This window comes from Ochotona princeps, chromosome 13, assembly GCF_030435755.1.
Source record: "Ochotona princeps isolate mOchPri1 chromosome 13, mOchPri1.hap1, whole genome shotgun sequence".
Lineage (NCBI taxonomy): Eukaryota > Metazoa > Chordata > Mammalia > Lagomorpha > Ochotonidae > Ochotona > Ochotona princeps.
Window position 1 is genome coordinate 35,651,146 of NC_080844.1, and position 22,812 is coordinate 35,673,957.

General features: G+C 52.1%; 2 protein-coding genes across 3 annotated transcripts in view; one reads left to right on the forward strand and one right to left on the reverse strand.

Moving 5' to 3' along the window:
* The window catches only part of SAMD8 (sterile alpha motif domain containing 8), a 113,475-nt gene that overhangs the window by 33,748 nt on the left and 56,915 nt on the right, over positions 1-22,812 (forward strand). The window lies entirely within an intron of this gene.
* Positions 14,304-19,191, reverse strand: DUSP13B (dual specificity phosphatase 13B). Of its 2 annotated transcripts, none has more exons than XM_058671197.1 (4): positions 18,678-19,191; positions 17,835-18,008; positions 15,468-15,688; positions 14,304-14,759 (listed from the first exon to the last, which is right to left on the reverse strand). In XM_058671197.1, the coding sequence occupies exons 1-4, from the start codon at positions 19,028-19,030 to the stop codon at positions 14,557-14,559; spliced, it is 951 nt and encodes a 316-aa protein (XP_058527180.1). In that variant the 5' UTR covers positions 19,031-19,191; the 3' UTR covers positions 14,304-14,556. The 2 variants fall into 2 exon arrangements, with proteins under 2 accessions (XP_058527180.1, XP_058527181.1); XM_058671198.1 differs by having other exon boundaries at positions 19,076-19,189.

Sequence of the window (22,812 nt, forward strand, 5' to 3'; positions counted from 1 at the left end):
GAACCAGTGGATGGAAGATGGAAGATTCTCTCTCTCTCTCTCTTTTCTCTGCCTTTCAAATAAATAAATCATATAACCACACCATTTATTGTGAGGAGCTAAAGGAGGCCGTGGGAAGGTTTTATCAGAAAAGCATGGTGGTAGTGGCAGGGAGCACTGTTCTGCTGCCAGGAGCAAAAAGGCAGGTCTGCGAGACAGAGCAGTGTTCCCTGCAGAGCTCTAAAGGCAGGGCGTAGGCCATGGGTAGATATTCATGTCCATGAAACAAACACGGCCTCTTGCCAGGACAGGAACAAGCCAGGAACTCTCTGCTGATTCAAAGATATGGCCAGCTCTTCCTAAGCCCAAGAAAATCCCCCTCATATTCTATACAACAGCAGGTTCCACCAAGGCCAGATATAGTGTGATCATTTCCTATAGCATCTTAAAAAAAAGATTCATTTTAATTGGAAAGGCAGATCTACAGAGAGAAGAAGAGACAGAAAGATATGTTATCTGGTGATTCACTCCCAAATGGCCACAATGTTCGAGCTGAGCCAAGAAGCTTCTTCTAGGTCTCCCATGTGGATTCAGTGTCCCAAGACTTTGGGCCATCTTCTGCTGCTTTCCCTGGCCATCAACAGAGAGCTGGATGGAAAGTAGAGCAGCCAGGACGCGAACCACTACCCATATGGGATGCTGGTGCTTGGAGATGGAGGATTAGTCAATTGAGCCATTGCACCAGGCCCTCCTTAAGCATTTTAGGATCTTACCTGTGTCCTTGTCTGGCATAGGTACTGCCATATCTTCTCTGATCTGTTATTTTCATTAAAGACACCTTTCCTGTAGGTGAACAGCAGGTTAAGCCAGTACATGTGATGCCAGGATCCCATATCAGAGCACAGGTTTGAGTCCCATCTGCTTCACTTCAAATGCTTAGCTCCTAATACCTCATAGGAGACCTGAGTGGAGACCCGAGCTCCTGGTTTAGCCTGGCCCAGCCCTGGCTGTTGCAGCCATTTTAGGAGTAAACCACCGCATGGAAGATCTCTCTCACTCTCTTGTCTCTGTGTGTCACTCTGACTTTCAAACACATACATGCATATATGCATAGAGACACACATATACATGCACACCTACCTACATACCCTTCCCCCGGAACCTCTTTTGTCATACACTCTACTCCCCAGTTTCCCAGCTGGGGACAGGTGTCTGGGCACAGGTGTCTGTACCACCTTCTCTGGAAGGAACCCTACTTACACCCAGTATTGTGTGAGAGGCACACTAGTGCTCCCTCTTCCAAGGATGCCCACATCATAAACCCTGATCCCTTTTACTACATTGTTATAAGGCACTTGGGAATTAAGGTTGCTAGTCATCTGACTTTAAACTAGGGAGATTATCCAGATGGGCCTAATATAATCACACAGGTCCTTGAAAGTGGGAGGGAGAGGTAGAAGAGGAGGTCAGAACAATCTGGTATGAAGGGGACATGACTCTGTTGCTGGCACTGAAGATTGAGAAGGGGGTCATAAGCCATAGACTAAGTTGTAGAAGCTGGAAAATGCAAGGAAATGAATTTTCCTCTGGAGCATCCAGAAGGAAGCAGCTCTTTGATGTCTTGATTTCAGCCCAATGTGTTAATGATCAGCTCAGGCTGCCAGTGCAACAGCAGTTGCCACAGGAGGAAATAAGGTTGCCTTTCCTAAATAACTCCCTCCAGGGACCCAAACAACACCTGTCCTGAACTTGTTTATTTTTTTTAGAGTACCCTGCTTGTCTCACACACATATAAACATTGAGCTGCCACCACCACCACCACCACCACCCCTTCTGCCCCCGTTAAAATGTCTAAAAACAAACAAGAAACTGACAATAGCAAGTGCTGGTCAGAGTTTCAGGAGGCATCTTGGTCACGGTTGTGGTTGCACAACTGCATGTATCAGTGAGTGCAGGGGATTTGGCCATGGGTCTTTGAAGATCAAGAGCTGGGTGCCTCACTGCTGGCACAGCATGGCCTGCAGCCCTGTGCACCCCTGTCACTGGCATGCTCCAGGCTGCAGAGAATGCCGTTCTCCTGCTCTGTGAACTCAAAGCAACAGCTGATAGGTAGGTGCGCCATATTACCCTGACTGTGGAGGTGGAGCCTCCTGTGGCATAGGGGGTGGTTGGGAGCTGCAGAAGCATTTTAATGTGAGAGCGGCAACTGACTCTGCGTGTGAAGTCTGCTCACTCTGAGTGAGGAACCTGGGCACACTGAACCATTCTAGGGACATGTTGCAGGATAAGCTTTGTAGTTCTGCAAGTGTGCAGCTGTGAAGCAGTGGGTGCATCAAACACCTCATAGTATTCGTGAAAGCACGTTCATGAGGGGGCTTCAAAATTGTGTGGGAAGTGAAATTAAAGGATAATTTAGAAAATTTGAGAGAAACAGAATAAGTTCCCATCCAGGGCCCAGCATGATAGCCTAGTGGCTGGAGTTCTCGCCGCCTTGCATGTGCTGGCATCCCATATGGGCATCAGGTCATATCCCGGATGCTCCACTTCCCATCCATCTCCCTGCTGGTGGCCTGGGAAAGCAGTGGAGAATGATTCACAACTTTGGGACCCCGCACCCACGTGGTAAACTCAGAAGAAGCTCCTGGCTTCGGATCAGCTCAGGTGCAGCTGTTGTGGCCATTTGGGAGTGAATCAGCAAACAGAGAATCTTTCTCTCTGTCTCTCCTTCTCTCTATAAAGCTGACTTCCCAACAGAAAATAAATAAATCTTGTGGGGCTAGGGCAAGCTGAAGCTGGGAACTAGCGTGGGTGGCAGGGACCTGGTCACTTAATAGCCACTGCCTCTGCATCCCAGAGTCCAGATTAGAGAAAAGCTGGAGTTGAAACTGGGAGAGATTTCGCATTATGCTTTTTCACATAGTAAGTTTTGTGAATCTGTGAGTACTTGACTCCATACTGAATGGGTCTAGCTCATTACAAATGGGAACCATTGGGGCCACTTCGTGGTTGGTATAGTGGCTCAACAGGCTAATCCTCAGCTTGCAGCACCAGTTGAAGTCCTGGCTGCTCCACTTTCAATCCAGCTCCATGTTTGTGGACTGGGAAAAGCAGCAGAAGGTGGGCTGAAGTCCTCGCAACCATGCACTCTCGTGGGAGACTCAGGAGGCTTCTGGCTCCTGGCTTCATATCAGCTCAGCTCTGGCTGTTGCAATCATTTGGGGAGTGAACCAGCGAATGGAAGATCTTTCTGTCCTTCCTCTCTGTCAATCTGCCTTTCCAATAAAAAGGACTGGTGACTTCCATTTGTCCTCCTCCATTTGTCTTTCTCCTCTGAGAGCCTGGGTTTGTTCAGATGATCACAAACTTTCCCTCCTGCCAAGCCTGGTTCATCCCCAGCTCCTTCAGTGTGAGTGCTTCTGGAGGTGTCTGAGGCTTTCTGGGAGCTGGCTGGCAGCTAGTTGGGCTGCGTCCATTGTGGAGCTGTCACTCTGACCTCTCTGATGTCTGAGCTGTGTGCAGATGCAGAGAGAAGGCCTAAAGGCCGGGGATGTCTCTGAAAGTGATACCTGTGTTTATCTCTCCGGCTGTTAGAACTCTCAGAAGCCCTACTGCTGGGAGCTCTGGAGCCCCTAGGACCAAAGGCCTGGGCTGTGGGCTCTGATTCTCTACACGCCCCCTTTCCCAAGGGACCAATGCCTCGTGCACCCTTCTCAAGCCTGTCAGTGATCTCAGTAAATCAGCAAGCTGTGTCTCTATTAGCACCTTTGTCTGCATGTCAGGACCTGTTATTTTATGGATAGATGGTTGTTTCCTCTTCACAGCATGTTAGAGCATCAAAGTGACATTGATGTGGCCAGACAGGGTGACTGCTTCATGGGGGAGGTGGGAGGACATAGGAGTGAAGGGCCTGCTTGCTCATAGCCTCAGGAATCAGGTTCAAATCCCGCCTCTGGCAGTTATTTCTGAGCTGATGCAACTTCTTTCTCACCTCTGAGCTTATTTCCTTGTTTGCATTAGAACTGGTAACAAGACAGTCTACCTATCAAGGTAATATGAGCATTAAAAATCATAATATAAACTCTACCCGCTAGTCATGGCTTCTTCTCAGTCTCAGCAACCCCAGTTAATTGTCCTAGCTCCCGTTAGACATAAAGAAATTCCTAGAAAGAACAGCATTCACCAGCTGCTGGGGCCTGGGATCTATCTGTGACAGGTCTTTTCTAGAAGTGAACAGCAGGGAATTAGGACCAACCTTGAGTGAACTGTCCAGTGGACAGATAGACCCCAGCTCATATGCTGGCAGCTCAGTGGGCGAGGCTCTGAGAAGAACCGAGAGACCATAGAGCTCTTACAGGAGGCCAACTTTGGCACTGAGATAAGAGATCTAGAGACGTTGTCGTGTGATAATTTGCTGCCATTCAAGAACCTAATGTGTACGCCAGAAGCACTTGTTGCATGGAGAGTCATGTGATTACAAAATGCCATGGTCATATTCACTGACGGGGAAGTGCTCACCAAATCCCTTGAGCCAATCCCAGTTACATTTTGGAAGCTGTCTGGGAGGGGGAAATGACATTAGGTAGGTCAGACAGAGATGAATTTGGGGAGGAGATTGACTTTGATGCTTTGTGCAGTGGATCCTCTACTGGTCAGGAGCTAACCCGGGATTATGTAGTAGCTTTTTATCGCTATAACGAAACATCTGACATAGTGTCACTCTTAAAATAAACAGGTTGATTTAGCTCACAGTTTGGAGGCAGCACGTCCAAACAGCATGGCAGGAACCCCCTAGCAGGTGACAGGGGTGTGTACAAGAGGAAGAAAATGATCTTAGAGCCTACAGTGTGGCATAGCAAGTTAAGCTCCTGCCTACAGTGCTACCATCCCATGTGGGCACCAGTTCAAGACCCAGGTGCTCTACTTCTGATCCAGCTGATCCAAGTGACTACTGCACTTGGAAAGCAGTGAGGTGTGACTCCTGAAGCCATGTGGAAGAAGCTCCTGGCTCCTGACTTTAGCCCGGCTCAGCCATGGCTGATGTCACCATTTGAGGAGTGAACCAATGGATGGAATATGTCTCTTTCTCTTTGTGTTCTCTCTGTTTAACTCTGGCTTTCAAATAAATAAATAAATCTTGGGTGAAAAAAGACATTAATCTCAAAGCAGACAATCAGAAAGACTAGCTGGGGCCAGACTCGGGCATTTTTAGCAGTCCTCTCGTGAGAACTAACCAGGGCCCAGGAAGGATACCTTAATCCCTCTCCAGAGAACACTCCTTATTTAAGGACTTCTCACAAGATTCCATTCCTTAAAGGTGCACTTGTCAGTATCCACACTGAGGAGCAGGGTCCCAATATGTGGGTCTTTGGGCATTTAAACCACAACCAAACCACAGATTTGGATTTTTTTTTTTTTAATGTGTTCAGTTGAAAGAGCTACAAAGCAAGAGAGAAGGAGAGAGAGAGAGAAATCTTACATCTGATGATTTGTTCCCCAAATGGCTGCGATGGCTGGTGGCTACACTGAAAATGTGAGATTCGTCTGGCTCTCTGATGTGATTGCAGCAGCCCAGGCACTTGGGCCATCCCCCACGGCTTTCCTAGCTAAATTGGAAGTAAAGCAGCTAGGGTTCAAATCAGTACCCATATGGGTTGCCGCCACTGCAGTTGGCAGCTTAAGATGCTACACCACAGCACTGGCCCCACAGATGGCTTAATGACAAGACATTAATGAATGAATGACCCAGAGTATGTGTTCAAGGTAAGGGAAAGGCAAGCAGGGATGCTGCCCAGGAGGTAGTGTCAATGGAAAGCCAACAGTAGGAAGGATGCAACGTGTCTCCCGGTGGGGAGACATGTTAATCAGCAAGTGTGATCCAGGACCCCAAGGAACCCTCCTGGCTACATTCAGTCTGGCTCAGAAAGGATCAAAAATCCACTCATTCTGTGTACCTCTGTATAGAAAATAATGACTGAGCTTCTATTTCTGTTATTCTAGAAACCAAGGGGAGAAGTATCCACAAGACACTGAATGCCCCTGTCCTCCTGTTGCTGCTATCCTTTGCACTGGGATACACAAAGAAATTCTGGCCTCTTAGTCTACCTGAGTTCCCCCGAACTTCCCAGCCCCCTGAGACCCACCTTGCTGTATGTGGAAGATTCTTAACATTGCTTAATGACAACACTGTCATCTTTTCCCAGCCAAGCTTCAAGCTCTCCAGAATCCCTTTCCTTCCTTGGAGTGAATCATGGAGGTACATCAGGGCTTTAGCAAGAGGCCAGTTAGGTTGGAGGCCTTGAAGCTGCAGGGCCCCTGGAGCCTTCTGCTGCTCATCTTGGTTGGTGCAAAGTGATCTCCTACAGAGGCCTAAGTGGGTCAGAGCAAAGCCCCCTCCCGTGTCCGAGTTTCCCTCAGTCCTTGTATTTGGGACATTGTCTTAAGTGAGGCCACCAGCATGGGCCTGCCTGCCAGCTGGCCCCTCCTCTCCTCCTCTTCAGCCATCTGCTTTCTTTGCCTTCCTTTCCAGAACATCCTCTTGGCCTCCTCCCCCTGGATTTGGCTTCCCTTCCCATTTCTCTAGGACCATAAGGGTGAAATGACTTTCAGGTAGGGTTGACAGATTTATCCTGTGCAACATTTGGGACAGAGCTATGTTAAAACATTATTTCTTGCTTTATCTGAAAGTCCAGTTTAACTGGCTGTCCTGTATTTTATCTAGCAACTTGCTTTTAGGAACTTGATAAAAAAAAAATAGGCCAGGGGTGGGCATTTAGCCAACTGGTGAAGATGCCTGTGTCCTGCCCTAGAGTACCTAGGTTCATTTCCCAGCTCTGGCTCCCACCTTTAGCTTCCTGCCCACAGACTCCCTAGGAGTGCATCTGTGTTGGCTCGAGTAATTCAGTTCCTGTTACCCATGTGGAGTCTTAGGTTGAGACCCCACCTTCTTGCCTATCCCAGCCAAGCCATTCCAGGCATTTGAAGAGTGAACCAATACATGGGCACTAGCTTTGTGTCTTTCTCAAAGAAAATTTTAAGTGTATCTTATTTCTATGGAAGGCAGAGTTACAGACTGGGTTGGGGAACTTCATCCATGTCTCCCATGTGGAATGCAGGAGGTTGAAGGACTTCTGCCATTTTCCCTAGCTTTCCCAGGTACAGTAGCAGGGAGCTGGGTTGAAAGTGGAACAGCCAAGACTCTAACCAGTGCCCAAATGGGATCTGCAGCATTGCAGGCAGCAGCTTAATCTACTATGCCATAGCACCAGCTCCTCAAGTAGAATTTTTAAAAACCACATTAGCAGAGACTGGCATTGGATATAGCAGGTAAACCTTCCACCTGAAGCACTGGCCAAACATATTGGTGTGATTTGTGTCCCAGATGCTCCACTTCCAATCCAGCCCCCTGCTAATGGCCTGGGGGAAAACAGTGGCAGATGGCCCAAAGGTCGGGCCCCTGTCACCCACGTGGGAGATCAAGCTGAAGCTGCTCGCTCTGGCCTGGCCTGGCTTGGCCTGCCCTGGCCATCCGTGACTGCTTGAAGAGTGAACCAATAGATGGGGGACTGTTCTACCTTTCTTTCTGTTCTTCCCTCTTTCTCTGTAACTCTGGTTTTTAAATAAGTGAATAATTCTTAATAAAACATTGTACCTCCTATAGGGTCCACTCCCTTCTGGGCTCTTGGCAGGAAAGACTCATTCAGGCTTGAGAAAGGAGGCTGCTTCCACCATCCCCACCCACCGCCTGGCCTGTCCTGGGCTGCTCCCAGTTCCCTGGAGGATCCCACTGTGCGCGCTCTAGGAAGTGTGTATGTAGGGGGACGATGAAAGAACCAACATTGGTTTCCTGCCCTTCCAGCCCCATCACACTGGGCAGGCTTTGCTGGGATGTGGGCAGCTCCATCCTGCTGGCAAATTGCTTACCTAGGACTTTTATGAGGACGTTTTTATTGAGCTGTAATTGAAAAGGAGGAAAAAAAAAAACCTCCAGGACTTTCCACGTTGTGCTCATCAGTTGCTACAGGCCTGAACACTCAGAGACCTTAGCCAGAACACACCAACATTTTGTTGAGAAAAACGAGGAAGTCTTTGTGTAAGACATTTAACTTTTCTATCCTGGTCTTTAGAGGCCAGGCCAAAGATCAACTGGGAGTCTGCAGGGACGTAAGATGCTTTTCATTAAGCCAGTGCTCTAGTAGCTGGGGAACTGGAGTTGTGTGTAGGAGGCCACATCCATCAGTGTGCCCAGTATCCTAATGCATCTTTACAACGCCAGTGTAAGAAACCTGTAACGAATGCAGAGCGTGTTGTGTTGTGAATATGAAAGTAATCCTACAGTGTCGTTTGAGAAACAGGGCAGTGTTGATCTAAGTCTTAGCTATCCCGCATCAAAGAAAGGAACTCAGCCTTTTCTGGAACACCTACTGTATGCCTGGCACTGAGCTGCTACTTTACCTCCATCCTCCCAACAGACCCACGTGGTACCGTTCTCATTTTCCCTTCTTCCTTGAGCTCCTGGGTTCAGGTGTGCCCAGACTCATGGCTGAGTAAGAGGTACAGTCCCAACACAAACCTGAGTCCATGAAGTGGATGTTGGGCAGTGGTCAACATACGGCTGGGGATGGACACTGCCCAGGGTGACTTTCCCTGTGAGACATCCCCAGCTTGTCTGCTTTTGATTCCATCTCTCTGCTAATGTGCTCCTTGGGAAACATCAGATTTATCAAGTGTCTGGGTCACTGCCACCCACCTGGGAGACCTGGATTGAGTTTCTTGCTGCTGGATTACATCTGATTGAAGCCCAGTCCTAGCCGTTAGGTGCAAATAAAGAGTGAAAGAGTGAAGAGGAATAATGCTCTGTGTGTCTCCCTGCCTTTCCAATAAAGCACATAAATAAGCAGTTTTGGAAACACTGAGTCCACTTGTGTCCATGGCTCTTGTCCTTCCTGCCATCCCACCTGCCCTGTGCAGCAGCCCAGCTTCATGGCGGCGTGTGTGCAGGGTCAGGGAGGATGGGGCGCAAGTTATGACCTGCTCCCTAGAGACATGTTGCCACTTGTTGGGAGGAGCAAAGCTGGACGCAGAGGGTCGCAGAGGCCAGGCCACATGCTTCTGTGTGGTTGCCTTTCCATTGCCTGGCCTGCCCCACTGACCCAGTGTCCTCCCATGGGTACCCACTCTCATCAGGTGGGACCTGTGCTCTGATCGAGGGTCAAAGAATGCACGCATGCATGCGGTTCTTCCTGGTACCAAGAGGGAGGCTCCCATTCAAGTGAATGCAGAGACTCAGTGTGAGGACACAGCTGACAAGGATGCTGCTGGAGAGTGGAGATGTCTCCCAGGACACAGTGGGACTCTGGTAGCCAGGTGGAACTCAGCTGTCAGGTGCAGGACTTGCTGGGGGACCTGGCATTCCCAGCTTTGCTGCTGCTTTGTTCCTGTTGCTGTCAGGTCACTCCCTCAGGCTGTCTGCTCTGTGACTTCTGCTGCCTCGTGACTCTTGTTCCTGACTTTCCTGCAGACACATCCTCTCCCACTGCTTCCCATATTTCAGGTGACTGAGAGGACTTCCTTGGAATGGCAGGTTTCCACAAGATCTCCAGTGGTATTGTTCACACTCCAGGTGCCTTCCCCTGCTGGTCAGGGAGGAAATAGAAGCAGCAGCTGTCCCGGCCAGACTGTGAAAAGGGCCAGCAGAGACCCCTGCTGTCCGAACCTGCACAGGCAGTCTGGGGCCTATGTGCATCAGGCTGTTGGCCAGGAAGGAAAGTGGAGCAGTGGGAGCTTAGAATAGAGCTGGGCATCTCAAAGATCTGACACACTCTAGACCTTTACTATCAGTGTTCCTCTGGGGCCCTAACCGTCGCTCCTCGCCTCCTGTGGGCTTTGGACAGACGCAAGGTAGGGCCCTATAGCGCTCCATGTTTATCTGTAGACACAGACCTTATCTTTGCACTCTGGCACAGGGGTGAATGACAGGGCCACACTGTCCCCGTGCTTACGCTCCTGTCTGTGAAGCAATGATAACAGGATCTACCCCACGGGCAGGGAGGAGGGCAAGAAATGATGGATGGTTTGTCTTGCCAGCTTAGTTGCTCTTCAGCCATGGTTTTTTCCCCTAAATCCTGTAAACTGGGTCATTAATGCCTTTTAATTTGTCTTGCTTTCTCTTTTTTTTTTTTTTAAGATTTATTTTATTTTGGGCCCAGCACGATAGCGTAGCGGTTAAGGTCCTCCCCTTGCACGCGCTGGGATCCCATGTGGTCACCGGTTCTAATCCTGGCTGCCCCGCTTCCCATCCAGCTCCCTGCTTGTGGCCTAGGAAAGCAGTCGAAGATGGCCCAAAGCCTTGGGACCCTGCACCCACGTGGGAGACCCGAAGGAAGTTCCTGGCTCCTGGCTTCGGATTGGCTCAGCTCCAGCTGTTGCAGTCACTTGGTGAGTGAAACATCAAATGGAAGATCTTCCTCTCTGTTTCTCCTCCTCTCTGTATATCTTAGATTTATTTTATTTTTATTGGAAAGTCAAATATAGAGAGGAAGGTCTTCTGTCCATTGATTCATTCCCCAAGCAGCTGCAATGGCCAGAGCTGCACCAATTTGAAGCCAGCAGCCCGGAGCCTCTTCCGGGTCTCCTATGTGGGTGCAGGTTCTCAAGGCTTTGGGCTGTCCTCCACTGCTTTCCCAGGCCACAATAAGGGAGCTGGATGGGAAGCGGGGCCACTAGGATTAGAACCAGCACCCATATGAAATCCCAGTCATGCAAGGCAAGGACTTTAGCTGCTAGGCTACTGCTCCGGGCCCTCTATTTTATTTATTTATTTATTTATTTGAAGCAAGATCATTCATAATGAAGCTTTTAGCAGATTTTGAAAGGATAGCATGTGAATTCTCAGTATTCCATGCCTGAAGCCTGGTAATAATGGTCTTCATTCAGAATTCTTTGAAATTTTTTGATGTGGTAGGTTTCAAAATCTAAATATATAAGGAAGATGCTTCTAATTGACTAGTTAGATTTCTTTATTTTTACTTTTAAATACTCTGTAATATTTACTTTAAAATGCAAAAGAAGAAACCCATCCATAGTCCTGTAACTCAGTATGGCCAAACCTTAACATTTTGCCCTATTGGATCCATGATCTTTCTGAAAAATAAAACATTATGGATGCGAATGAGGGGGGAAAGGTACGGCATACCTGGAGTACTGCATGACAGTACCTGTTAGATGATTTTTATTTTAGCATAACTTGGGATTTACAGCCAACTTACAAAGATACTACACAGTTCTTAAATACTTCACCTAGTTTTCCCTGATGTCAGCTTCATATATAACCATGCTATTTTTATCAAACAGACATCAGCATTGATGGCATGCTCTAGGCATTAACCAAATCACAAATGTTATTCTGATTTCCCCAGTTTTCTCATCTCCTTCCTTTTCAGGATCCAGTCTGGGATACTGTGTCACGTTAAGGTCAGCCATGCCCGCAGTGACACACTGAGAACATTGCCAGCCTTTAGCCAGGACTGGAGCCGGGCAGCAGCAGTGCCATGAGGACAGGCAGCAGGCGTTTCTCAGGATTCAACAAAGCCTGCAGAGCACATTGGACAGGTCCCACTCAGCCCAGCCAGCAATGCTGCCTGGTGGCGGCTGTTACCCATAGGGAAACCAAGGCAGGAGGAGAGTAACCGCAGGCACACATCTAATAAGGGGCCAACGCAAGATTTGAACTGAGGGAACCTGGCTCCCAGGGTGCACTGTCCGTCATGCTTTCCGCCTCCTCTTATGAGGCTGCTCTTGAGCAGAGGGAGAGGGGCCCATTGCCACAGACTCCCCCCAAGCGAGGGTGTCAGCCTGGAGCAGGATGTCTGATTCCTCAGCTGCTTGGGTAATGCGCAGTTTTCCTGACACCTGGCTCCTCGTGGTTTCCCTACCTGCTTTCCTGCAGCCACAGATTCTGAGCAGAGCCCCAGGTAGGTGACCTGCTGAAACTGAATGAAAACTTAGACCCTGACTCCTAGAGCCCCTATCCTGCTGACTGTGCATGAGCAGAAATAGCAGCAATGACTGAGTCATCAGGCAGGGACCAGGGTATGGCACAGGGGAGTCCAGGGGAGCTGTGCAGAGTGACAGGCCTTGCCAACCCAGTACAGAAGCAGCCGCTTCTACTGCTGGGGTGAGAGGGACCCTGCCGGGGCCCTGTTACTAAGCTGCTGTCCTCCAGCTCGGATGTGTGCATATCCCCCAAAGGGAGCAGCCCAGGCAGCATGTGGGCATGAGGTCCAGGGCAGAGGGGAGATGAGCAGAAGAGCTGATTGGGCAGGGCCTGTACTCTGACCAGTCCAGGAGACCCAGCCCTGTCGCCTCTGAGCCTCAGTATGTTCAATTGTAAAATGGTCTCTGAATCCCCAGGGAGATACTTTGTGAAACACAGAAGGGAAGACTGGGAGCTGAGACCCAGCCACGGATCCGCCTGCACAGGTGGGTGCCCTGATGCGGGGCTGTGTTCACATGGGAGGAGGCACAGCTGCTTCACTAAGCTGCCTGCCCTGGGCAGCTGCTGCCTTTAGGGCCAGTTTGCTCAGAGGGACACTTTTTTTTTTTCAAATTTGTACAAAGGGAAAAGCTCTTGGCTCTCCCAAAAGAGAACAGATTGCAGAGAAGGCAAAAGCCCCTTCAGTTCCCAGGAGAGGGCAGAGCTGGCCCAGAGGCAGAGGGAAAGGACTCCAGAGGAATAGGAAATGCTGCAAAGAGGGCATCCCAGGAACCCAAACAGTGAGAGGCTGCCGGCGGTGAAGCCAGCTGGACCTGCTGAAATCCCCTCTCGCTGGTGGCCTCTGGAGAGAAGCCCAGGTACCTTAGGTAAATTGTAGCCAGACAGCCTGGGGGCCAGGGGCACCTTGAGTGTTCCCTGGACAGAGTTAGGCAGCTGGGGAGAGATTAGAGGGTACAGGGCGATTGTAGTTCACAGTGAAAGGCCTTACCACAGTGAGGAGGGTGCAAGGAATAAGATTTCCCTCAGGCCAAGGGGCTCCAGGAAGGTTTCCCAGAACTGACGTCCAAGTGGGTTGAGCCCCTTTGAGACAGAGTGGAGGGGTGCCATGCAGTGCAAGGGAAAGAGCGAGGTGCATCCTGGGAACCACAGATGGAGTCACCATTTCTGAGTTGCACAGTCAGCTTGGGAACAGAGTTGCAGCATAGCTGGAAATGTGGGGGTACCTTAACCCTCTGTTGTGGGATTAGGGGACTCAGTGGAAGGGTGACATGGTGGGAGGTTCCTTTTAGTGAGATGTCCATCTCGGGCTGGCAAAGTTGGAGGCAGGGAAATGACAAGGGCACTGTAGCAAGAACCTGAGCAAGAGGCAGGGGTGGTTTGAACTTTGACAGTTATGACAAAGATGCAGTTCTGTGAGCAGATCCGAAGGTAGTTAGAAAGCATCCAGAATGACACCCGTCACTGACTTGGGCACAGTGGCTATCAGCCCTGCCCTGAAAAACAACCAGGAACAGGAGTGGATCACAGATGTGGGCTGATGCATAGTCCAGGTGAGCCTGAAGTTCAAGTGGATGTGGCCAGTGGGTTGAGGAGTCTTCAGCTGAAGGAGGGGATGTAAGCCAACCCTTGTCTGGGAGGCACTGACTTAGAGGCCATGGAGCAAGACCATGCCCAGGGGAACATGAGCACAAGGGAGAGAAGTGGCCAAGGGTTGAACTCTGAGGAGGCAGGGCAACTAGGAGCAGCCAAGGCTGGGAGGTGGGCCAGCCTTTGTCACTCTTGAGGGAGCTTTCCTGTCTGCTGTTGCATGAGAGCATGAGGCCCTGCGAGCACGAAGCTCAATGGTTTATCTTGTCACAGAATGTCCTTTGGGCTGCCCTGCTGGTGTGTCTCCTTGCCAGTCCCTGCCCTCTTGTGGAATGCTTCTGGTTTTGGGTGTCGGTGTTAGTAGGCCTTTTAGTAGAGTGCAAATGCACAGACTGGCTGGCTCCAATAGACATGGTTTGTGCAAAGTGTTGATGATCAGCTCTGGGTAGGTGGGCCTGGGAAGGGTGATGAGGCATCAATCAGACCACCTAACTGCTGTAGGGTTGCAAAAGGAGGAGGAGGACAAGGTAAGGCAGAGGTCTTGTAAGCATCAGCACCTGTAGCCCAGCTCCTCTCTCTCGAGCTCAAGGTAGACATCATGAATCGGTCCCCATTTGCCCTTCTTCTGCACTAAGCCTCAAAACAGTCTCAGACTCTGTCCTTAGCAAAACCAAGCCGTCTGCTGTCTGGTAGCCATCCTGAGACTAAGCCCTTGTCTTACAAACCACCAGAAAATTCCTATCTCAAGTTTGATGAACCTTTTATTATAGAGACACAATCAACTATTTTGCATAAAGAATCTCTGGATTGGGTTAGGGAAATCCACCTGCTTCAGGTCACTCACTCCCAGCTCTCCTTATCTCTGCCTTAGTTAAGTCCTTGCTTGCTCTTCACATCTCAGGATCCCTGGAGACAGCAAAGGACGCTGCCCTCAGGGCCAGGCTGGTTGAGTTGGGCCATGCTGGCTGGAGGGTGGGACTGCAGGGCTGCTTGTTGTGTCAGAGCCTCCCCGTCTCCCGGCCCAGCCGGTTGTCCAGGACCTGGAGCTGCCGGAGGAAGCCCGAGTTGGGGCAGATATCGCGGTGGGCCTGTACCTTCTGGATGGCCTCAACCAGTGTCAAGTTCTCGCAGATCATGAGGAAGGCCAGGACTAGTGTGGCAGAGCGGCTGACTCCCATGGCACAATGTACCAGCACGCGGCCTGCGGGAAGACCCAACCTGGCGTCAGCCATCTGCTCCTGAATCACCCACCTCTTTGGGAGGAAGAGACACCCCTGGCCAGCCTTCAGCCCACCCATAGTAGCCTCTTAGGATACTGCCACTGTCCTCATTGCCAGATACATCAACTGAGACACAGAGAGAAGGGGCTGGCTGAAGATCTCACAGCAAGTGACTGCCAGAGTTAAAATCTGTGCTGGGACTCCCTGTTCCTGGCCCAGGGGCTTTCTCTGACCTCTGCCCCTGCCTTCTTCTATACTTGCATCAGATTCCAGAGGGTGTCTACTTGCCTTCCTCCCCGCCAGTCTCTTTTGCCCCTGCAGCCTGTGCCACAGCCTTACCCTGGAGAGGGCCCTGCTCTGCTGCTGTTGCTGGGTCTTGCCTGTCCTGGCCTCTTGCTGGAGGGGGTCCTGCTGTGGCTCTGTTGCTGGGTCCTGCCTGCTGTGGCTCTGTTGCTGGGTCCTGCCTGTACCTGGCCTCTTGCTGGATACACTTTGATAGCTACATGGATCTTATGTCTCTGACTGTTCCAGGGTGGACCCGAACAGGACACTTACCAGATGGCAGCAACTCCTGACTTCATGGGATGGGAGGACTGTTGGAGGGCTCCCCACCCCTCTGTGCTACTGAAGATCACGTGATCCGAGCCCACCCTGGCCCCCTAGGCCCCAGGGCTTCCCTAGAAGCCCACCTTGGGGAGCATTGAGGGCGGTGCGGATGTATCGGGCAACAGGCAGAAAGTAGACACTGAGGTCGAAAAAGGGGTTGTCATCAGCCTCAATGCCGTAGTACTCCAAGGGCATTCCTCGGTAAAACTTGGCTCCTGTGTCCACTTGAAACTTGCCTGCTGCAGCATTCACGATGTGGGTGATTCGCAGCTGCATCAGCTGGTTCTTATCCCGGGCTGTGTACCTAGAGTTGAAGGTAGATGCATATCTCACTGGGACATTTCTGGCTGGCCTGGAAGTCACCTCTCCCCACCAGCACTGTTCTCCTCCAAGAGAAGTGACTAACTGGAGCCAGTAAATGACCTAAGGCTTATGAGGGCACTCTTGAGACTGATTTTTCTGGAGGACAATTTGGCCACATGCATCTGAAGCCTAAAAATACAAAATGTACTTCAGCCCCGGCAGGTCTACTAGCAACAGTCAAAACTGTGCAAAGGTGCAGGCATTGTGGCACAGCATGCTCGGTCCTGCCTGCAATGCCAGCATCCCGTATCAGAGCACCGGTTTGAGTCCCAGCTGTTCTGCTTCTGATCCAGCTTCCTGCTAATGCACCTGGGAGGCAGCCAATGATAGTCCAGTACTTGAGCCCCATTGCCCATGTGGGACACCTGAGTGGAGTAGCTGGCTCAGCTCAGCCTGGCCCAGCCCTGGCCGTTGCAGCCATTTTGGGGACTAGCCAGAGAATAGAGGATCCCATTCTCTGTCTCCCTGCTGTTTAGACAGACAAATCAATAAAGCAGAGAGAGAGAGAGAAGGGAGAGGGAATGTGCCCAGCCATATGTAAACTGAGACTAATGGTATTTAAGACTGTGGAAAAATTGGGGAAAACCTGTCCAGCTACCCCGTTATGGGAGCTTAAGTATGGGACAGTAGTCCTCCCCTTATCTGTGGTTTCACTTCCTGCCTTAGTTGGCCAAGCTCAGAAAACACTGAATGGAAAATTCCAGAAATGAAGAATCTGTCGTGTTTTAAATTGTGTTGCCATTCTGCTCTGTGCAGCCCAGGCCTTGGACCTCTCCCGAGTCCCATGTTCCCCACGCCGCACACGTTGTAGCCCCATGCACACTAAGAGCTCTTAAGGGTCTCAAGTATTGCATTGCTTGTGTTCGAGTAAGCACTATTTGATCTATCACTGTGATTATTCTGTTCTGCTGGTGGTAGCTGTTGTTAAGCTCTTCCTGTGCCTAATTACAACCTAAAAGGCCATAGGTAGCCGTGCATAGGAAGCTAGCATAGGTGCAGAAGATTGGAGCTGTGTGCTGTTTCAGGCATTCCCCAGGGACCTGGGGATGTGTTTCCTGTGAATATGGAGGACTGCTGTCTCAGTGAGGAAACACTATGCAGCCACTAAAATGTCCTAGCTGCTGGCAAATTGTTTATGCTATGCTGAGAACCTAGCAGGTGTTTTTTTTATTACTATTATTGGAAAGTCAGATATACAGAGAGGTAGATCTTCCATCTGTTGATTCACTCCCCAAGTGGCTGCAATGGCCAGAGCGGAGTTGATCCCAAGCAAGGAGCCAGGAGCCTCCCCCAGGTCTCCCACGCAGGTGCAGTGTCCCAAGGCTCTGGGTTGTCTTTGACTGCTTTCCCAGGCCACAAGCAGGGAGCTGGATGGGAAGCAGGACCACCAGGATTAGAACTGGCACCAGTATGGGATCCTGGTACATGAAACGCGAAGACTGCAGCCACCAGGCTACCACACCAGGCCCAAAGTAGGTGTTTTTAGGATGTCTTTAAAGAATGGAGTGTGATTTCATTTTAAAAAAAGAAACTTTCTGTATAAAAAGCAGATCACAAAGTAGAACTATCAAGTGATACTGTTTTTGTAAAGAAAGAAATGTGGAAAAATATGTATATGCATTTTTTTAAAAAAATTGCCAGTTATCTGTAAAATCTATGTATATTGGCCCATATTCTTTGGAAAACTTAAAAAAAAAATACTCCTAGGGAAAAAATAGCAATTCTCCCTGCACAAATACCTTAGAGAAATTTCTGTATATCACACCTTGGTGGAGAGTGAACGGACTGCAGCGACACACATGAACACACATGCCTCTCACAGTTTTGAGGAAATGAAGCTGGCCACAACACACCTACAACATGCTTTCATTCATATAACTTATGGACAGGTGACACTAACTGCAGGATGCTGTTTAGATGCCAGTTACTTGTGCTCTCTGCGCTTTATCTGAATTCTGTTTCCAGTCAAAACTGAGACTGTAAGAGGAGAGGAAAGCGTGGAGTACAATGGCAGGAAGTGGAGGAGAGGCCCTGTGTGCACTGCAGAGCCCCTCACCATGCCCACTCCTCCTGTGAGTCCTACTCACGCGTCTCCCAGGAAGAGGTTGGGCCAGACCTCGTTGACGTGGCTCATCGCGGCAGATCGGCGAACCCACAGCAGGCGCTGCAATGTGGCCAGAGTGGGTGGCTGGTACGTGGACAGCCGCCCTGCCTCGTGGATCCTGGGCCTGCGGAGGTCTTGCTTCTGCACTGAGTCCATTCTGGAATAGAGCCGACATGCCGTGGCTGGAGGCCAGCAGCCAGGGCTGCCTCGCTGCCCCTGGGATGCTGAGGGAAGCCTCAGCTACAGGGCCTGAAGTTCTTAGCCAGCTCAGCCGAGGCTAGAACTCGGAACCTTTACAGGGGAGAACTGAGAGGACTCCTTGGCTGCTCTGGAGCTGGGCAGACTGCCCTTCTGTCCTCTGCTGGTAGCGCTAGGCAAGGCACTCTAGCAGTTGTAGATCCTACCCTGAAAGTGGCTGGGCAGTTGGCACTTTGTAGGGACAGAAGCCTCAGATGGCTGTGGTTCTTGGAGGGTACACAGGAAGGCCCCCAACCTCAGGAACTCATCTGAAGCCCACCCCCTGCCCACCCTGTGTCCCCTGGATGGTCCCCAGGTTTCCTTCTCCCAGTTTCTGAGCATTTGTACACAGAATGAACGAATGCCTCTTTTGTGTCTGCTGCCTCCCTGTGAGGCATGTCTGTTTTACACAGATGGACGTTCAGGCGCAGAATGCTGGCCACGCGGGCTGATGTGGCAAGTGTGGGCTCCCTCCATTCCTACTGAAGTGGGCATTGGAGGATGCCCATTAACCCATCCCTCTCCAAAGGGGAAGCCTGGCGCCGTCAAGCCACCATGTGCCTCCAAGCCCCAGGCTTTTCCTCCTTACCCCCGCGGCTCAGGCCAGTGTGACTCAGTAGGCCTCCCCCGGGTCAGGTTGGTGGTTTCAGGAGGTAGCTGGCTGAGGACATCCGGGACCCTGCAGAGCTGGGGTGGCAGTGGCACCAGGACCTGGGCCTGGGGCTGTGATGGGATGGAGGGCCTGCTCTGGCCAGCTAGCCCCGTTCCCTTCAGCCAGTAACTAGGGAAGGTGCAAACTGGGAAGAACATCTTTTCCTTCTGGCAGGAGGTGCCAGGACCAGCAAGTGCAATGGGCACCCAGGAGGCCACTGGCTTGGCCAGGCTCACCCAGCGGGTGACTGGTGGGCAGGGTGGAAGTGAAGACCCATCTTTCCCCTTCATTCCCTCTGTGACCTCACAGGGCAGGCTGGGTGGCCTGCCACCTACCTAGGACATAGCCTGAGGCCAGGCTTAGGGGAGTGGGTACAAGGACAGGTCTCAGCATGTGAGCAGAACCAAGAAGCTGGGGCTGGGGTTGGGGCAGTTCCGGGGGCAGGCTCCGCCCAGAACACAGACCCTGTGAAGCGGCCAGAATTCCAGAGGGGTGGGGCTGAGAGCAGAGCAGGCTTCAAGGAACCTGGGGCTTTCTCTGTGCTTGGAATGTTTGTGTAAAGGCCTTTGACCTCCTAACTGCCCCCTGGTCCCCGAGAGACAGAGGCTGCCTGAAATGGTGGGTAGAGACCTTTAGAGGGAGTAGGGGACAGTGGCACCCTCTGAGGCTCAGCCATGGCTCATTCTGTGGCCTCCAACATGTCTGGCCCATAGCCTCTCTTGTTCCTGCTAGAGATCCCAGTGTGGATTTCTGGATTCTCTGGGGTCCCATCTGGGACTGCAGTGGAGTGTCTGAGTGGGCTGTACCTGCAGGACCCTGTGGCTGAGAGGGGAAATATTCAGGCCCCAGAGGAGTCCAACATTTCCACTGGCCTGGAACCACCAGGTGTCCATGTGGCAGCCTCAGCTGCAACCAGATGGGATTTGGGGAAGCCTTGCAGGTTCAGGGCTTCAGCCTCAAGAGCTTGGCATGGGGTACGACTGCCCCCTCGTGGCCCATTGTGTGCCTTGCAACCCAGCTGTGCCAGGGAATTGGCAGCCAATGCTGTTAAAGCAGAAAACTGAACCAAACTCCCCAGATGAAGGTGCAGAGGGGTCAAGGATTAGGGAGTGCCAGGCCACAATTCAGGCCTCAGCCTCCTGGGAGTTCAAGGCTTAGGTCTGGAGAATATGGCTTTCCCTTGCACGAAAGGCTACTGCTTCGTGGGTCCCACCTAGGGGTCTCATGATTTACCCCTACCCCGTTCACTTTGCCCTACAGGGAGTTCAGCCCATCTGTGAGCCAGGGAGTCAAGCCCAGTGGCCCTGCCTGTGACTCATCCATCAAACTCCAAACACACCCAGGGCTGAGCAGGCCCCCAGCATTGGCCTGTGGTAGCCTTGCCTGGCCCGTCCTACAGACACATCTCTCCTGGGCCAAGGAGCAGGAAGCATGGGCCCAGCACCCAGGAGCACAGGCTCTGCCTTGCCACTCTCGGTCCACTCAAGTCCTCAGTTGATTCGCTGACCTCTCACTGACCAACTTCCTGCCTCCAACTCCAGTGGGCAGCGGCCTGCGTGGCCATGGTTTCCTGCTCCCAGGCCACTGCATTTGACAAGTGCCTCCAGCAGTCTCTGTCCCCATCTCTGATCGCTCTTTCCCTGTGGGCTACCCTCCCTACTTACCTCTGTCTGCCTCCTGCCTCGAGGGAGCTCATAGCCTTTGCAGCACCGGTGAACACCACCCAGTGCACCTGGCCTGGCCGTGGCCCAGACCTCATTAGGGCAGGCACAGCTATAGGTCTCACCATCTGCTGTGGTTGCCCTGGTCCCGCACTACCTCCTCTCCACAGGGTTGGGCACAGGCCAGGTGGAGCCGGGGTAAGAAGCCTCCAGAATGGTGGCCAGCTGCTGTCGGAAGGAAGCAAGCACAGACCTCGGCAGACTTCTCAGGCCTGGCCCTCCCATCCCTATGACCTGTTCCCAGCCAGGGTCTCCAGTAGGGCTGCCAGGAGAGTTCCAGGAGTTCCAGGGGGTGGTGGTTGTTAAGTGCCAGGTAAGCATCCTGCCGTTGCTGTCATCAGGCCCAGACTATAGCCTGGGGAGGGCAGCTTCCCTGGGGGGAGACTTCCCCTGTCCAGCAGGGACCATGCACTTCAGCACTTAGCAAGGATGTGCTCTGACTCACCCACCTGTATTTTTCTCCCTGAGTCCCCAGAGTGTCCTTAGGAAGCAGGTGATGTTATCGTCCCCAGTTCACAGACAAGGAAACAGAAACTCAGCAGGCATGAACACTGGACCCAACCAAGGCCACAAGCCTGTGCTCTGTTACACTGTGATCTCTGACCTAGTTGGGCACCTCCCCTCCCCAACCCAGTTCCCACTCCTGCCCAACACAGGCGTCCTGGCCCTCCTTACCCAGCATGCTCCCCTCTCCCAAACAGCAGGCACCCACCTGGGGAGGTAGCCGGCGCAGGCTGTGATCTCCTCTGACAGGCAATGGGCAAGGCCAGCCTCCAGGCGCCCAGCTCTGCACACTTGATGCCGTTTCTATTTTTTGATTTGAGTCGGACGGTAAAGCATGCTGTGTGCTCCCCTCCACCGATCTCTCCCCTCCACTGATCTCTCCCCTCCACTGCCAGCCCGCCCACTGGTCCAAGGCCCACTCAGGGACAAGCCCAGCCAGATGCCTTCCCCTCTCAGGCCAAGCTTTCATCCTGGCCTGCTCGAAGGAGCTATGGCTTGACAGGGGTCTGGTTGGGAGAGGGGTTCCACGTATTCTGGCAGTACAGCAGGGAGAGGGACGAGCGAGTCAACATGACTCAGACAGCTCCCCTAGCCGCCAGGGTGAGCATGCAGCAAGGGCCTGGAGTCAAAGCTGGCAGGGTAGCCCACAGAGGAGGGCAGGGAGAGACTAGATAGAGTCACACTCAAGCCGGTGACCCTGCCAGCATCCAAACCCAGGTGCAGGGGCCCTTCGTGCGGGTGGCATGGATGGGATTTTTTTACCCAGGCAGGACGCAGATTGAGAAGGGAGAAGCAGAGCAGGCAGGCAAACAGAGCCAGGTAGAAGTGAGCCTTACACCAGCGTGCACAGAAGTCACACCCACCCTCCTCCACACCCTCACTTCCCCCACCAAAGGAGGGATACCCAGGGATGCCCACTGGACCCTGCTGGGCCAGTGAGGATGTCTTCAGGAGGGCTCCTGAGACTGATCTCAGCGTTTCATCTCCTGGAACTTTCCGTGTTATCCAGAGGCCCTGCCATGCCGGAGGCCTTGCTCCTCCTACCCATCTGTACCCCGTAGGCGTGGCCACACCTGCTGCACCAGCACGGGCCTCTGGCACAGGTGCTGACAGAAAGCCTGGGGGTCAGCCCATGCATGGCTCCCTGAGAGTCTACCCCTGCGGTCCCCTGCCCTGCATCTCTCTGCCAGGAGACTGGGGCCCCTGGAGCATTAGGGCGGGGGCTGAGAGGGTGGCTCACTCCCACCTGAGGGGCCTGAAGACTGTGGCTGAGGTGGGGCGCAGGCCCCAGGAGAAAGCAGAAGGCTCGTGGGCAGATCCCAGGCTGGGCTGTTATCTTGCGGGCATCCACCTGGGTCAGAGCCTCCAGCAGCAGCAGTAGGGCCAGGGCCAGGCTGGCCAAGCGGCAGGGCCTCGGGAGAGGAAGGGAGGTCGGGCTCTGGGAGAGAGAAAAACCGTGTGTCACAGGCAGGAATGACAGGTGCTGGCTGGGACTTGCTGTCACCTAAACCTGCTTCTGCCTTGTGCCCTGTGCGTGATGTCAAGTAAAGGCAGGTGCTGGGACGGATGAAGCAGGTTTGGTATCTGTGGGTTAAAGAGAGAGGTGACCTCATGGTGGCCTTGTTCCCGGAGTTGGCAGCCCCAGGGTATGGCTGCACGGGCTGTGCACTGCACAAGTCTCTGCAGCTCCATTTACAAAGACAGTTTGGTGGATGGGTCCCCCATGAACTGTTCCGAGCTGCCACCCTGCGCAAGTGACTGCCCCAAAGCTAGCAGCCTGAGGGTAAAGGTGCTGAAGGGTGTGTAAAGGCCCCAGGCTGGGGAATGTTGACAGCTCATGATCAGGC

What these genes read in the sequence shown, in the direction of transcription:
- DUSP13B (XM_058671197.1), bottom strand. Translation starts at nt 19,030, where the DNA reads ATGAAGGGGAAAGATGGGTCTTCACTTCCACCCTGCCCACCAGTCACC. An exon ending in AACCTCTTCCTGGGAGACGC is followed by an intron (nt 15,689 to 17,834) that starts GTGAGTAGGACT and finishes CTTCAACTCTAG; the next exon opens with GTACACAGCCCGGGATAAGA. An exon ending in CGCCCTCAATGCTCCCCAAG is followed by an intron (nt 14,760 to 15,467) that starts GTGGGCTTCTAG and finishes GTCTTCCCGCAG; the next exon opens with GCCGCGTGCTGGTACATTGT.